Here is a 17,389-nt window from a genome sequence, read left to right on the forward strand (position 1 = left end):
GAAAAGTTTTCCATTCCAAATTCTGAGGAAGAAGACATTTAATGGTTCCCAACAAGCTCAATCTCATTTTGGATAACACTGTAGAAAAAAAATGATACTTCTGAGAACCACTGTTGTGGGTCAGGCTACAGTCAAACAGTTTAAGGAGAGGGCCATCACCCCCAATTCAGAGCACCCTGTAGAGGAGACCTAGCCTCCCAGAGGGACTCCTGTAGAAAAAGCTGAAATCGGTTGTCAAGTTCTTAGGAGAAAAGTGTTGGGTCACAGGGAAAGGCACTGACTGTAAGAGCCACTCAGGCTAGGTCTGTGTCCTTAGCATGAGTCTCCATGGGGCTGCCTGCTTGGTCCATACTTTCCCCTTGCACTGCAAGTTTCATGCACAAAGGCAGAAAGCCAGGGGCTATATTGGAGCTGGGAGACATGCCCCGCTGGCCAGATTTGATGTCCCAAAGTAGATGTATCAATGTGGGAAGCAGACTCCTTACCTGGTGATTTGGAACTTAAACAAGGTACATAGAAACGTGAATTTGATGAATGCATGTTTGTTGAAATTTTCTAGAGTCCTGACAAGTTCAGCAGCAACTAGAGCTGCCCAAGGTCCTGCATTTGTAGTTCATAGTGCAAACAAAAGGTGGTGTGGAAGGCATTTAAACAACAACACTAACTAGCGAGCGTCTAAGGGCTGCCCTCAGCTGTGTGGCTCTGGCCCCAGGATGGAGGCGGAAGTGGAACGCAGGCTGCGAGTCTGTGCACCTGTAGCCTGTTTCTATCAGAGCCAGATGGGCTGTGGGTAGAAAGTGCTGCAGACTTGGGCCAAGCCTTTAAATTCAGAGCACCCTGTAGAGGAGACAGGAGTCTGGGTGTGGGCTCAGGCCACATAAGATGGAGAGCCCATTGCCTGAAGTGCCGTTGTTCAAAGTCTTCTCCTTCCTGGACATATTCGATTTGCTACGGGCTGGCCAAGTGAACAAGGTGAATGGGCTCCACTGTCCACTGCTCTAATTGACCGGTCCTACCCCCACACCTGTCCAGCTTATCAGTGCTTGCCCAAGGCCCCTTTCACTTCCCTCCCTCAGCCTTGGGATCTTGGATACCCAGATTCTACCCACACCACCTTCCTTCGTTCCTTAAATTGACCTTGTTCAGGCCTGCCCATTCAGCTCTGATATACTCGTGTCCTTGGGACTCAGTTGCTTCTCTTAGCCAGGTGGAGCACCAGTTTGCAGACGAGCAGAGCGATACACTGAGTGGTTTGGGGTTAGCATCCTCCACTCTGAGGGCCTCAGATTTTGTTAAATGAAAATGAAAACCTCATCTACAGGAGTTGTCGTGCTGATTCAATGGTTTTTGAGGTTCCCATTTCCAGCCCTAGGAAATCCACTCTGAACTTTCTCAAGAATAAGGGCCTATCTAAGGGCCTATCCTTGCAGTGATGGGTCCCTGCTTTTACCATGTCACTGTTGCCCCAAACTGGGAGGGCTTTGAGAGCTGGGGTGGTGGTGGCTGGTTAACCCGTGTGGGCTTGGCTCCCAGATAGCAGAGGAGGAGCTCATGTTTGGGAACCAATTGCCTTCTCTCTTCCTTTCTCTCCCCTCAGTACTGGAATAAGGTTGCAGACAGTGATCGCCTGTGGAGGTGAGCAAGGGGAGCGGGAGGGGAAGATGGGAAGGCAGGTGTCTCTCAGGGGAGAGGAAGACATCGGATTGGGACCTACGCTTGTGTGTGGTTGTGTTGTGAGAGGCACGAGTGAAGGTTACCGTAAGTAAAGGGTTCGTGTGATGTACCAGTGGTGCCAAGGAGGGAAACTGACCGGGGGCAGCCTGACGGGACTGTGACTCTGTTTCCAGAGACCTGTGTCTGAAGAAATGGAGCTTCTACAACTTCTCCTGTGAGCACTTGGGCCCACAGACATGGAAGCAGTTCTTGCTCAACCAAATAAGGCATGAGCGTCGGATGGAATTGGCACAGCCAAAGGACTTTATCTACAAAAAAGCAACTGGCAACTTAGGTATGGGGACAGGGCATCCTAGAGGAACATGAAAAACTTGTTTTAAGAAATCAACTGTTTTTTTCCATGTTCCCATTCAGTGAAGAGAAAGGGAATTACAACTTAATGGGACTGGGTTGCTGCGACGACCCTCACTGGTCTCCCTGCTTTTCCCCCGCCCACCCTTGTTCTCTACAGCCTGTGTTGCATGGAAAAGCCTGAGTGATCTTTTCATAACATAAATAAAATCAGGACTTGTTACTCCATTTTTCCCAAAGGCTTCCCATCTCTCCTAGAATAAAAAATTTAATGAAAAAGGAAACTTTTAAATAACAGAATTTCTAATGCTCACTTTATTTCTTGTACCTCTTTTAAAATTCAGAGCAGTTCTCTGATGGAGAGATTTCCCCCCCATTTTATATCTATGAAAACTGAGATTAAAAAGGGAAAAACAAATTGGCCGACATGTCCCAAGTGGCCCGTCTGCAATGGGAACCTATGTTTGAATAACTGTGAAGCCCAATTTCCATCCTTTTCGTAAAGATTGCAAAAACCCTTAAAATGGTCTTTTCAGGATTCTGTTTATTCAATTGGATCATCCCTCAACTATCTGGTGGCCAAGTTTGTCTGTGTTTCCTTCTAGGAATCTTGGGACCTATAGCTTATCTCTCAGGAAGTGGCCCTTCTATGAATGGACGAGAGAAGTCAGTCATTTGTATGGTGTCTTCGAAGCGCATGCTTTATGCCTGGGATGTGTGGGAGGTGAGTATGGCCCGTGAGGAGCACAAGTAATGCATACCTGTGTCCATCCTGTTACACAGGTGAAGCAGGTGCTGGCAGGAAAGTGATATTCAGAATTGCAAAAAAAAACAAAATTTCAAATTAGGTCTTTCAATTGGCACTCTGTGACCTTTTCATTTAGACTATAGACACATAGAGAATTCACTTTGTAATATGTGTTTCTATATATAAACTTGTACAAGGACTTCTTTTCTTTTGGTCACTTGGAGTGACTTCGTGAAATAGGCATTGTGCATTATAGTTTCTTGGCATTGTGCATCTTCATAGCCTGTTCTATGGTCTCTCTGTCAACAATTGGCATTTGCTACAAAATTGCTTTTTCAGAGAGTGGTCTCTAACTCAGATCACTTCCAAGGGGGCACAACGTTGTCTTATACATCACGACCACATGAGAGGGAGCGTGAAGCACTGGAGAGGGAGTGGAAGACCCCAAGTGTGTCCCAAATTATTGTATTATCTTGGCTTTCCCCTCTTGGATTTCTCTCTCCTCCTCATAAAAATTAGAGAATGATTCTTTCTAACATAGGTCTTCTGATGTATGATAAATACCCTTTTATGAATATATGAGGTGGCAGGGAAATGATGAGGTAAAAGTTTAGAAGGATATTCTTACCTTAAACTTACACAATGTTGTAAGCTGGGGAAAAAGGAAATTAGAAGGGTACTCTCTTGGACAACCTGCTCTAGGGAAACCATTCACCATGTCCCTGAAGGACATTCAAGCAGCCCAGTGGACAAGTCCACGTGGCAGAGAACTCAGGCCTCCTGCCTACAGCCAATACCCACTTGCAGACATGTGAGTGAGCCATCTTGGAGGCGAATCCTCCAACCCCAGCCAGCCTTCAGATTATTGCATCCTGAGCCAACACCTTGCTGCAACCTAACCCAGAGCCACCTGATTCATCCACTTGAATTTTTGACCAATGGAAGTTGTGTGACGTAAGAGTTTATCGCTTAAAGCTACTTCATAATTTGTTATGCAGCTATAGATAACAAATAGTAGTTTTTAGTACCTGGAAATGGGGTGCTGCTGTAACAAAAACCTAGAATGTGGAAGAAGCTTTGGAAACAGGACGGGGGCAGGAGCCAGAAAGACTCTCAAGAGAGTGCTGGGCCTTTAAGAGACTGTTAGCAAAAATCTAATGGCCTACCAAGATTCTGCCAGTGAGGACTTAAGGGAAAGTGTGAAAAATGTTATAGGACACTGGAGGAAAGGGGGTCCTTCTTACATAGGGATCCAAGCAAGATCAATCCAGGGTAAATAAATCAATAAATAAATAAGAAAAAAATATATCAATTCAGGGCAATGTCAGTAAACCATACTATAAAGTTGAAGCCAAATGTAGGTAGCTGCAAAATTCTTTGTTAGACCACAGAAAGGTCTAAGGAGGTACCTCAGAACTGTTCAGTCAAGTGATAGGTCTTCTAAGAAGTTTCAGGCAGCCCCAGCAGAAGCCCAAGTTACGAAAAGGATTTATCGCAAAGAATTGTGAGTGTTGTTCTTGTCTAATGATGTAAACGCCAATAAGTTTCTTTGGAAAGCCACAAAGTTTTAAAGAGAATTATATTTGCAGAAACACTGCCAGCTTGGGTTTAATGGGGTTGAGATATCATAGAAGGAAAAGGGACTTTTGAATCCCAGACTTTTACAGGCAAGAAGCAACTAAGCCGCAAAATTGGGCCACCATATATGGAAAGGGACGGAGACTCAGAAGACAGGACTGAGAACCTAGAGAGTAGAGCCAAGAGTCATGAAGGATCTTTCCCAGGCCTTGAATCCTAATCAGCGAACTAGCAGCATGCTCTCTATTGGATTTCAAATTTTCTGTGTAGCAGCAATTCCTTCATGCTTCCCTCCCCATTATCCATTTTCCCCTTTTTTGAATCATCCTCTGCCTGCCCTACCCTTGTATTTTGGGGACGTAGGGAAAGATAACTGGTATATTTAGTTTAAAATTTTTTCACATCAAGATGAATTGAATCTAAAGAGCTTCATCTCTACCTGGACCTAATTCAACAATGAGATCCTAGATTTTGAGATGATGCTGTAATGGTCTGAGCTATTTGGGGGCATTGGGAGATGTTGAGTGTATTTTGCATGTGGGAGGGAGGTGAATCATTAGGGGTGACAAGGCAGAGTGTCAGCCAGCCTCTAAGATGGCTCTCAGTATCCCTTGCCCCATAGTATTCATGATCTTACGTAGTCCACTCCCATATTGAATAGGGCTCTTTGTAACCAATAGGACATTGTAGAAATGAAGGTGTGTAACTTCTGAAGTTATGTCATAAAACACACTTCCTTCCTCTCTCTTGAGTCATTGGCTCTTGGAAAGCCAACCACAATATTATGAGGACACCGAGAAGCCCAAGAGAGAGAGATGTGTTTGGGAAGAACTGAGGACTCCTGCTAACAGCCAGCACCAACTTGCTAACCATCTGAGGGAGCCATCTTGAAAGTGGAACTTGGCTTCAACCTCATTAGAGACCCTGAGCGAGAACTACGTAGCCAAGCTGCACCTGAATTTCTAATGAACAAACTGTGATATAAAAACTTGTTGTTTTAAGCCACCCAGTTTTTATTGGATGATTTATTACACAACAACAGATACCACTACATAGGCAACCTGTTGTAGTGTTAGGAATCAAAATAGTGATTACATCTGGGGAGAGTGAAAGGGTTAGTAAATAGGGCAAGTGTAAGGGGGCTTTAAGAGGGCTTAGAAGGAGTTATATTGATCACTTTGTAATAACTTACTAAACTTTACATTTGTGTTTGTGTTCTTTGATACATTTTACAATTTTAATGAGACTAAAGAAAAGTCTAGAAGGGAAACTCATCTGTGTTGTTTGCAATGTACAAGGTTGATGATGGAATAACGATTATCATGATAGTTGATACCCTTTGAACTCCTACTAGGTACTAGGCAGAGTTCTAAATATGTTTCATGTGTTGTGAAACGTAATACAACAGTCAATAAGAAACCACAGTGGTAAGTAACTTGCCGAATGCCACACTGTTACTAAGGCAGAACTGATTTGAGCCCAAGGAGTGTGATTGGTCTTTATGCCCATCAAGTAGTGAGTTCCTGCTTTTGAATATATTGCATAGTTCCTTTTTCATGTTCACTGCCCCTCAAATAATTGAGATGTTTAGTAGAATTTTCTTATTCTATTCCCAGAAGAAAGAGAGGCATCTGATTTAGAGGAGGGTTCCAAATAAACACTGGCAGAATGAAAGCACAGTCGGAGTGAGGAGTTCCTTGAACGCATATATTGTTACTGTCGTTCTCCAGGGCACTATGATCTGGTCAAGCCCAGTCCAGCCATCTAGCATCAAGCTTCTGGTGACCCTCCCTCAGGTGCATCTTGCATTCACTGTGGATTTGGAGGGAACAGTCAAAGTGTGGAATTGTCAGGATGAGGACGCTCTGGCTGCTCTCACCATGCCTCAGGCCTGTTTTTCCTTGGAAGCCTTTCTCACAAAGGATGGCCCATTCCTGATGGTAAGTGACCCCTGCATGGGGAGGGGGCCCACAAAGCAAAATGCCTGCTGCCGTGACAGGTATTGTGGCCCCCTTACTGTCACATCACATCACAGTCTGTCTTCTTGGAGTCATCTCTATGACACACCCTGGATAATGTACCGATGAGTCAAAATATACCGATGAATATTGGCCATACAAGCCTTTATGCTACCCTGGCCTTTTATCTACCACACTTATTCTTAAAACAAAAATGAAAAACATCTTCCTGAATTATTTCACATCTTTCAAGTTTGTATTATTGTACAGTCCATGACCTTGGATAGGGCCTATGGAGAGAGAGATGTGGGTGTTAGGAGACGGTGAGAAAAAAGTGTAGTGTTGATGTGTTACTGAGTAACTATCTTGGAGAAGAGTGTTTTGGGGCTTAGAAAGTTTTATTTCTTGGGATCATGCCAGCAACCTTGTGGGGCAGGCTGATCAGAGGTTTTAATCTCCATTATGTGAGTGAAGAAATGGTGACACAGCTTGGCAGCTGACAAGGCTGCCTTCTGTGTGCTTTAGGATTTCACGTCTCTTTCCTTTGACACGGCAGTGGTGCTTTGGTTTCAGGTAGGCAATTCTGAAGGTGACATCTACACACTGACAGTGCCTGAGTTGAGGAGTGTTTCTAAAGTTAATGCATTTAACTACAGTGTTGATTTTCTGCACTGCTCTCCTGACAAGAAATGGATCTTTGCCTCTGGGACACATCAACATATCTTGCCAAAGGTAGATGCTGCCCTGTGTGCTTTAACTTCGGGGGGAGAGGGTCAGCATTAGGAAGGTGAAGTCAGGAAGTGTTAGAGAAACTGCAGAGGACCGGACGGACTGCCTCCTCCTCTCAAATGCCATAGTACGCACGCATGGAATCCATTCCTAGGGCCAAGAGACAGTGTTCTTTGAAGCAATCATACCTAGTTGCAAAGACAAACCTTATTAATTAAAATTTGCTCATGAAGCCTGAATCAGCCAAAGAGATAGAGGAGGGTGAGCGAGAGCGAGAAATGAAGATCTCTGGTAACCTGGTTCACTTTTGCTTTCCTTACTTTTCTTTTATCTGCCTTGGCTGGAAAGTACAAAGAAGTCCAGAAGTAAATAAAAATGCATCCACCTCTGAATATCACTCTGAGAAAGTGACATTTTGAGCAGGCCATTTTATATGGCATATGCGGACTGGGCATCAGAGAGAAACGAGCTAAGAGAGGAGACAGCAAAAGCAGAACAGCCCTTGACTAGTTCTCCAAGAAGAGAAAATCTGCTTGGCCAACTGCAACTTGATCAGGGGTCCAATGTGGACAGCTGATTTGGAAAGCCTTGGTATGTCAGAAGAGAAGCTTTGGGGACTCTGCTCCATGTGTGACCATGACAAGCAGGATAGAAAGACAATGAGCGACAGGCAGGGACTACTCAGTGCTCCCTGAGACTCAGAATAAAGCTTTGACCACAAGCTGAGGAATCTTAAGGCCGCTTTTGTCACTCCTGTCCTGAGATGCTATAACTTCCCCCTTCACCTGACTGCATGTGCAATAATCTCTCCATAGGTACTTTTTGTGGAGTGCTTACTGAGACCGTCCGAAGGCGGAAGCCCTCTGTCTGTCTCTCTCCCGTTTTCATCGTGCTGCAGAGCCTGCTGGGCCCCGAGGAGGGCCAACAGGATAACGGTGATGTTCCGAAGAGTGTCTTTCAAAAAGACAGGCTTTAGCACCTTTGATCTAACACTTGAGAGGACGGGGAGCAGAACAGTCATTCACGGTAGTCTATGCCATATTGGAAACCTTGTTCCTCCTCCCTATCACTCGTGCACTAATTTTAAGCTATAAATGGATGTTAATAGGTAAATCTGTGTAAAGGGGCAGGGATTTCTTTAGCTCGAGGCTAACCCATGCCTGCTTGACTCTAATGCCCACATTTCTGACCTCTGCGCTCCACTGTGCCTTCTTAGGCAGACATGTTTAGATTCCTATCATGCTTTAGGGCCTGCATTCCGTTGTCCCTTCCTTCAATGCCTGAGGTATTATTTATTGTCCAAAGCCCTCTGTTCCTGTGTCATAGCACCCACCACCATGATCACTGACGGGTGCTTTCAGGCCACTGGCCTATCCTTCATTTTCCTCACTGGACTTTCCAAGTCCCATGGAAGTAGGGAGTATAGTTTTTCATTCAGGGTAAGGATATTTTTCAGACTAAATGACCCAAAGTTTGCCTGTATGTGTGTGTATGTGTTTTACATGAAAACAGCACATCAGATCGCAAGTTTCCTGTTACCAGTTCATATGGAAAGTCCTATTTGGATGGGAGTCAGTGATGGAAATATGATTGTCTTTGAGAGTGGGCCATACTTGTTTCTCTTCACCATCAATGGCCTTCAGCTGCAACAATTTAATGACCACGAGCTGACCATCTGTAACTTATGGGTGGTACGTATGATCTTTCTTCTCCACCTGCTCATTGCTCTGATTTTGATTCTGGGCCACTCACTCCTGGGTATCCTTTGAAGGATTCTCTCCATGTCCTCACCACATCCATGGATAACTATCTGCACATGTACATGTGGGAAGAGGAAGGTCGTTACCCATACCTCAAGAGCTGTTTTCACCTGGAACACATAAGGAATGATTACACACCAAGCTGGTAAGCCCTGCTTTGTGACTGACTTTAATTTTTCCTAAAGATTTTAAATTTCTACATTAAAAAAAAAAAGTTAATAAAGGGATAACAGGATTTTTAAAAGATTCCTGCAGGATATATATGAATAAACTTATGCCCAAAAAGAGAATTGCTAGTTCTTGGAGTATGTCCACAGTCCTTGCAATAGATTTCAAAACGCTTCCCACAATGGCTCTCAATTTATATTCCCATAAGCAGCATATGAAGATTTATATCCTTAACATCTTGTCTTTACCTGTAAGGTTTTTTGTTTGTTTTAGTTCATTAGTTATTTGGGTTGCTTCTTTCATGAGCTGCCTTTATCTTCATTTTATTTATTTTTCTTCTAGATTGCTTGCCTTTATCTAAGTTGTTTTTCTTGATATTTTATATACTGTACATAGAAGTCTTGTGTTTTACATACTTCACAAATATTTTCTTCCAGATTGTTACTTGTCCTTATAATGCTTATTTTTGGCAATATCTAACAAAATACATACACATATATCCTTTGAACTGCCAATGCCACTAAAAGGAATTTACTCTAACAGTACACCTCCAATGATTAAAATACGTTGTTTATTTATTACAGCATTAGTTGTGATTGCCAAATACTGGATACTACCCAATTGCCCAAACATAAGAGATTGTCTAAATTACTATGGTATATCCACATAATGAAGTATTATGCAGCTATGATTTTTAAAAAGGGGGGAAAAGAATGGGGAAAATCTCTATGTTCAGATAAGAAGTTATTGCCAGTGTTTTTGAGGCAAAAATATTTAAATGTATAGAATTGATATATATATATATATATATATATATATATATATATATATATATAATTATACTTAGCAGATTTTCTTTCATATTTTTTGCTCTCTGTATCATAGCTAATAAATCTTAGCCTACTTTATTTATTTATTTATTTATTCATCTTAGCCTACTTTAAATCATAAATACTTATTTCCCTTCATGTAAGGTGTCCCATACTGCATAGCTTTGTCTTTTTCCATCTGAATAATTTTTTAAGCAGGAAAATGTTCTTTTTCCCAAATAGAATACAGTTGTCCAATACACAGTTTGAGTTTTAACAAAAATATAAAGTCCTGTAATTAAACCACAGAATATGTCTATCACACCCCAATTTTTCTCATGCTCCACTGCCATCTGTCCCTCCTTCCATCTCAGCACCAGGCAATCACTGGTCTTTCTGTCTCTAAATTTATAAATTAGTTTATATTTTCTAAAATTTTATGTGAATTAAATTATATAGTAGATACGCCTTTGTGTCACCACTGAGCATGGTGTTTTTGAGATTCCCCATGTTGAGTGTATCAGTGATTCACTCCTTTTCTCCTGCTGCATAGTGTCCCCTTCTATAGATGTACCACAGTTCACTTTACCAGTTGTGAGACATTTATATTGTGTCTAGTTTGGAATGATTATGAATAAAACTACTATATACATTCGTGATAAGATTTTTGTGTATTTACCTGAGAGTGGACTGTTGTCTCATATGGTATGTTTGACTTTGTAAGAAACTGGAAAACTCTTTCCTAGGGAGCTATATATTTTGCATTCTCACCAACAATGTTTGAGAGTTCCAGTGGCTCCAGTTGGTATTGTTTGGTTTTTGTTTTGTTTCATTTTTTTACATTCTAGTGGGTGTGTAGTGATATTTTGTTATAGTTGTATTGTATATTTCCCCAATGATATTGAACAACTTTTCATTTGCTTATTTCCCATCCAGATATCTTCTTTGGTGGAGCATTTGTTCAAACCTTTTGGCAATTTTTTAATTGGGTTCTTTTCTTAATACTGAGTTTTAATAGTTCTTTATATAGTTGGAATATAAGTCTTTTATCAGATAAGGATTTGCAAATATTTCCTCCCACTCTGGTTTGTCTTTTTACTCTACCCACAGTGTCTTTCAAAGAGCAGGTGTTCTAAATTTTGATGAAATCTAATTCTTCTTATAAAATGATTGGGCTCTGGGTGGTCTATCTAAGAAATCTTTGCCTAACCCAAGGTCACAAAGATTTTCCCCTATGTTTTCCTCTAAAAATTTTATAGTTTCAGGTTTTACATTTAGGTCTGTGATCCGTTTTGAATTAAATCTTATTTAGAGCAAGTTAAAGATATAGGTTTATTTATTTCTTTGCATATGGATATTCAATTATTCAGCACTATTTGTTGGAGGAAAAAAAAGCTATTCTTTCTCCATTGAATTGCCTCTATACCTTTGTATAGACAAAGGTATAAAAATTGACCATATATGTGTGGGTTAATTTCAAGGCTTTCTCTTTTGTTCCAATGATCTATATACGTCTATTCTTTCTCTACCAACAATCTACCTTAAAAGTGTAACTTTATAGAAACTTTGAAATCAGATGATCTGAGTCCTCAGATTTGTCCTTTTGCAAAATTATTTTGGCTACTCTGGTTCCCTTGTTTTCCACATACATTTTAGAATCAGTTTATACATTTCTATAAAAATTCTGCTGGGATTTATATGTGAATTCCAGTGGATCTAAAGATAAATTTTGGGAAAATTGACATCTTTACTGTGTTGAATTTTCCAATTCATGAATCTGTATGTCTCTCTATTTAGGTCTTTGATTTCTTTCATCAGTGTTTTTGTAGTTTTTAGGATACAGACTTTGCACATATTTTGCAAGATTATACCTAAGTGTTTAATGTTTTTAGTGCTATTATAAACAGTAATATCTTCTTTATTTCAATTTTTCATTAATAGTATGTAGGAATATGATTGACTTTTGTATATTGATCTGGTATCCTGCAACCTTGCTAAACTTTAGTTATTCAAATAGCTTTTATTAATAGATTTGTAGATATTTTGTAATTTTTTTCTATATACAAAATCATGTCATCTGTCAATAGAGACAGTTTTATTCCTTCCTTTGCAATCTGTATGCCTTTTACTCTCTGTTCTTGACTTATTACATTGAATATAACCTTGTACAACACTCGAATGGAGAGCAGATATCTTTGCTTTATATAAAAAGTATTGACTCTTTCACCATTATGATATTCATTGTATGATTTTGTAGATGCCCTTTATTAGTTTGAGGAAGTTCCCTTCTAGCCCTAGTTTGCTGAGGGTTTTTGTCATGAATAGATGTTTAATTTTGTCGAATGCTTTTCCTGCATCAATTAATGTGAGCATATGGTTTCCTTCTTTAGATTGTTAGCAAGGCAAATTACATCCATTGATTTCTGAATACTGAACCTACCTTGCATTCCGAGAATAAACCCCACTTGGTCATGTTGTTCTTTTTCTTTTTATGTATTGCTGGATTTAATGTGTTAATATTTTGTTTATGATTTTTACTTCTGTGTTCATGAGGGATATTGATCTGTAGTCTTTTGTACTATCTTTGTCTCATTTTGGTATTAGGATAATGCTGGCCTCATAAAATAAGTGTTTCCTCATTTTCTATTTTCTGGAAAACGTGTAGAATTGGTGTTATTTCTTCTTTAAATATGCAGTAGAATTCTCCAGTGGAAACATCTGGGCCTGGAGATTACTTTTTTGGAAGGTTATAACTACAAATTCTTCAATAGTTAAAGCACTACTCAGATTCTCTCTTTTATGCTGCATGAGTTTCAGTAGCTTGTGGCTTCCCAGGAATTAGTCATTTCATCTAACTTTCAAATTTATGTGTATAGATTTGTTTCTTTCAGTCCTTTTAATGTCTGCAGAATCTGTGGTGCTATCTGTTCCTTCATTCCTGATATTGGTAATTTATGTTTTTTTCCCTTTGTCAGTCTTAATAGAGATTTGTTAATTTTAATTATCTTTTCAAACAGTATTTGGTGGAAATTTTTTTTGTCTCTATTGTTATCAATTTCATCCATGTCTGCTTATATCTTCCTTCCTTCCTTCTGCTTGTTTTTTTTTCTAGTTCTTGAGGTAAAAGCTTAGATTATTGATATAAGATCTCTGTTTTTTTTAAATATCAGCATTTGATGCTCTAAATTCCCCCAATAAACACTGCTTTATCTGCAACTCACAGGTTTTGATTGATTCTTTTAGTTTTCGTTCAGTTTTATATACTTTTAAATTTCCCTTTTCTCCTTTGATTCATGGATTATTTATGTTTAATTTTAAAGTGTTTGGATATTTTATTGCTTTCTTTTTTATTGATTTCTAGTTTAAATCAGTTATAGTCAGAGAGCATGCTCCATTGCTTCATATGTTCTCTGTTCTTTCACATTAGTTAAAGTCTGTTTTATGACCCAGCATATGGTCTATCTTGATGAAGTTCCCTGTGTGCTTGAAAAGAATATGTATCCTGCTCTTGTTTTGTGGAATGTTCTATAAATGGCAATTGGATCACCTTGGTTGATTATCTTTTTCAGTTCCTCCATATTTTTTCTAATTTTTTTATCTGGTGGTTCTGTCAATTATGAGAGAAGATTTTTAATTTCCTGAGTATAAATGTGGATTTGTTTATTTTTCCTTTCAATTGTTTAAGTTTTTAGTTCATGTATTTGGCAACTCTGTGTTTTGGTGTATTTAGTAGCATTATATCTTTGTTAATTGGCCCTTTTATTTTTGTGTAATGTCCCTCCTTGTCCCTTGCAATTTCCTTTGCTCTGAAGTCTACTTTACCTGTTACTAATTTAGTCACTCCTGGTTTTTTTTTTGATTAATGTTTGTATGTTACATTGTTTTTCCATTCTTTTATTTCCAATCTATTTATATTATTATAATTGAAGTGAGTTTCTCGTAGACAGGATCTAGTTGGGTTGTGGTATTTACCCACTGTGCCAAGATCTGTCTTTTGTTGGTTTATTAACTTCTCTTTGTTCAGCATTTTAAAAAATGTTTTGACACTTCCTTCTGTCTTCTATGGTATCCAATGAGAAGTCCACTGTCATTCAAATTGATCCTCTGTAGATGATGTGTCAGTTTTCTCTGGCTGATTTCAAGTTATTTTCTTTGTCTTTAGTTTTCAGAAATTTGGTATGTCTGATGTAGTGTTCTATGAATTTAACCTGTTTGAGTTTGATCAGCTTTATCTGTAGGTTTCCCAAATTCAAGGAGTTTTCAAGTATAATCTCTGCAGTATCTGGAGGGAAGAGGAAGGCGTACCACCTCTACTCACCCTAGTGCAAGGGAGTAGATGGTCAACAGGGCTTCAGCTCAGTCTCTACAGGGGAGGGCAGAAAGGTGCCACCTTTGCTTGGGTTAGTACAAGGCAGAGATGCTCAACAGATCTCTACCCCCATTGTTTCTGGGCTCCTAGAGAAGAGAGGTAAGGGTACCACCTCATTCATACAGGATGAGAATGAAGGGAAACATGGCTTCTTTTATGGTATTCACCTAGAATAGAACAGGTATAGTCAAAGAGAACAAAATTCCATTTTAAAATAAAAAGCTTCCCTCGTATCATTATTAAATAAGATAACCTGGCAAATCAGAGAGATTGATAATTCTGGCAGTGACATCTCCGAGCAGGTTGGAATTGCTACTCTTACAAATGATAATCAGCATACCTTTGCCAGATCCCCACAGTTACTCAAAACCAAATCCAAAAGTAACTTCTATGATCAAAAGACCAATTGATTTGGGAAGAATATTTGTATTTTTGTCAGGTTCAAATTTAGTATCATTAACAATGGATATAACTACTTTCCCTTTCGTTCACTGATGGTGTTGTTTTTTTCTGTTGGCAGCTTTTTTCCCAAAGCAATATGTGATAACACAAGCTTAGTATGTGTGGTGTCAAGAAGCCGTGAAACCAGCATTCTGGCGATGTATTCTTTGAACGTGTAATATGGAAACTAATGCAATTAACCTTGATCATCTTGCTCAATGTAGTAAAGAGAATTCTATTTGCAAATCCAGAACGATTATTTTAGTGATACCAGGAAAGAAGCAGTAATTTAACTATCTATAGTGAATCTACACTATACTGCAGGTCACACACTATACAGATAGAGTATAGAGAAACACATCCTATGTCCCTTCTATCAAGGAGAGTATAGAATACTAAGGTAGGAAAATATAAATGGTCACACAAGTGTACAATTCCCAACACTTCAAGGGAAGCATATTATGGGGGAAAGTGTGTGAATTTAGATTGAGGCTGGTTTAAAATTGAAAGCATCTGTATCAGTCAGTCACTGAGTGTTCTTGCCTGTAAGCAACCAAAAATAAATTATGTAAAATTTAAGCAAAAAAGGAATGTATTAGAAAAACAGAGGTTGATATCTAAAAGTAGCTAGAAAAGACTCAGCATATATGTAGATGGGAATAAAAAAGGCTCAAAAGGACTAAGAAATTGAAATTACATCAAAGGCTAAATCACATAACTGTCTTGATATGCATATCACCACAGCCATTGTAAAAGCTATGATAAAGAACTGGGCCCCTGCCCTTGTAGGGAGTTCAGGATTCAGAGTTCTGGGAGAGAATATTAATAAATCAAGCCTGCGACACAAGGATCTGCTCTTCTGGGTTTGAGGGAGGATAAGATTGGAAGAAAGATGATCTAAGGGGGTAGATAATACTCTAAATGGGCTGTAATCTCAATGGGAAATCTCTCCAAAGCACATGGGCTGTTTAAGTGTCCACCATCCCCTCTGTGTAGAAATAAACTTAAAGCTGTGACCAAGACGATAAAGGAAGGGCAGCCCAGTGAAAGGTTTATGGAGGACAAGGTTGGGTGGAGAAGATGACATGAGATGTAGTATAAACAGTACCTGAGACAGCTCTGAGATAGTCATGTGTTTCGTTTAGTTCAGAATCAAAGAAAAGCTACGTGTCTGAAGTTGAACTGGCAACCTTGTGGTTGAGAGGACGTGCTCCAACCAACTGAGCCATCTGGGCGCTCAGCTGCAGCTCAGCTCAAGGTGCTGTGTTCAATCTTAGTTGGTTGCAGGGGGCGCTGCCCACCTGGTTGCAGGGGGCGCTGCCCACCATCCCTTGCGGGAGTCGAGGAATCGAACTGGCAACTTTGTGGTTGAGAGCCCACTGGCCCATGTGGGAATCGAACCAGCAGCCTTCGGAGTTAGGAGCACGGAGCTCTAACCACCTGAGCCACCTGGCGGCCCCCTACCTCTGTGTTTTTAAAAGATCCTTTTCATTGCCATTTAGAAAATTGATTTAAAAGTAGCCAGAGTAAGCCGGCCTGGTGGCTCAGGCGGTTAGAGCTCCATGCTCCTAACTCTGAGGGCTGCCGGTTCGATTCCCACATGCCCCAGAGGGCTCTCAACCACAAGGTTACCAGTTCAATTCCTTGAGTCCTGCAAGGGATGGTGGGCTCTGCTCCCTGCAACTAAGATTGAACACGGCACCTTGAGATGAGCTGCCACTGAGCTCCTGGATGGCTCAGTTGGTTGGAGCGTGTCCTTTCAACCACAAGGTTGCCAGTTCGACTCCTGCAAGGGATGGTGGGCTGCGCCCCCTGCAACTACCAACGACAATTGGACCTGGAGCTGAGCTGCGCCCTCCACAACTAAGACTGAAAGGAAAACAACTTGACTTGGAAAAAAAAGTCCTGGAAGTACACATTGTTCCCCAATAAAGTCCTGTTCCCCTTCCCCAATAAAATCTTTTAAAAAAAAGAAAAAGTAGCCATAGTGACCAAGGAAAGCCAGTTAAGCCATTTCCTTTATTAGAATCTATTCTCTTTGCTATAGATAAAGATAATGGGTGGCAGTGGAGACCAAGGTAGAAGAGATAGAGGAAGAAATATGTAAAAGTTGTGGAATGTATGTGCATGAGCACAAAGAATGTAATTTGTTAGAGGACAAGGGAATAAGTAGGAATAAGTAGAAATCACAGGGTCTGCGATTTCTGAGTAATGTCAGTTAAAAGGAGATAAAATTGAACTACTGTTAGGCTTTCATTTTCCGTAAATAAGTGGTCAAACTGTGTAGAGAATATTTTCTACACACAGCACCTAAACTTTGTTCAGATTTGCAAATGCAAAACAAAACTTTAAAATTCATTGTTAAAGTGGCTGGAATAGAAGAGAAACCTTCTAAATTGGGGGGGCGGGGCGAATGTAAATCCAGAAAAGTCAACAAATGTTTTTTCCTTCTTCGTCGAACTTTAAAGGACTACTTGATACAATACAGGACCTCTGCCCCATTGGAGGTGAGGTCAGATCTGTAAGATCCAGGACCCTCATAAAGGTAAACTGAAGGACAATCTACCCACTGGAGAAGAATGCTAGGGAGAGCTGCTGCTCTCAGCCACAGGTACAGGTAGAATAAAATCAGAGAAACCATTCTCTCCAGAGAATTCCTAACCATAACAATATTCTCCTTGGAGCTGGAGCTCATATAAGTCAGGGTCCCAGGACAAAATAGATATCATACACAAATTAAGATAATTTGAGGAAAGTATATTAAAGGGACTACTATACTTTGGATTTGGGATGAAAAGAAGTAG

At 40.1% G+C, this 17,389-nt stretch overlaps 1 protein-coding gene across 1 annotated transcript; it reads left to right on the top strand.

Moving 5' to 3' along the window:
• Positions 1-882: 882 nt before the first annotated feature.
• On the top strand, positions 883-14,764 carry FBXW12 (F-box and WD repeat domain containing 12; the record flags this gene model as incomplete). The annotated part of the gene is made up of 10 exons (XM_081072847.1): positions 883-972; positions 1,598-1,635; positions 1,848-2,008; positions 2,631-2,749; positions 6,082-6,291; positions 6,883-7,041; positions 7,854-8,064; positions 8,551-8,729; positions 8,810-8,943; positions 14,665-14,764. The coding sequence occupies 10 exons, from the start codon at positions 883-885 to the stop codon at positions 14,762-14,764; spliced, it is 1,401 nt and encodes a 466-aa protein (XP_080928973.1).
• Between the last annotated feature and the right edge of the window lie 2,625 nt (positions 14,765-17,389).

Source organism: Rhinolophus hipposideros (assembly GCF_964194185.1).
Source record: "Rhinolophus hipposideros genome assembly, chromosome: 14".
In the NCBI taxonomy this organism is placed as follows: domain Eukaryota; kingdom Metazoa; phylum Chordata; class Mammalia; order Chiroptera; family Rhinolophidae; genus Rhinolophus; species Rhinolophus hipposideros.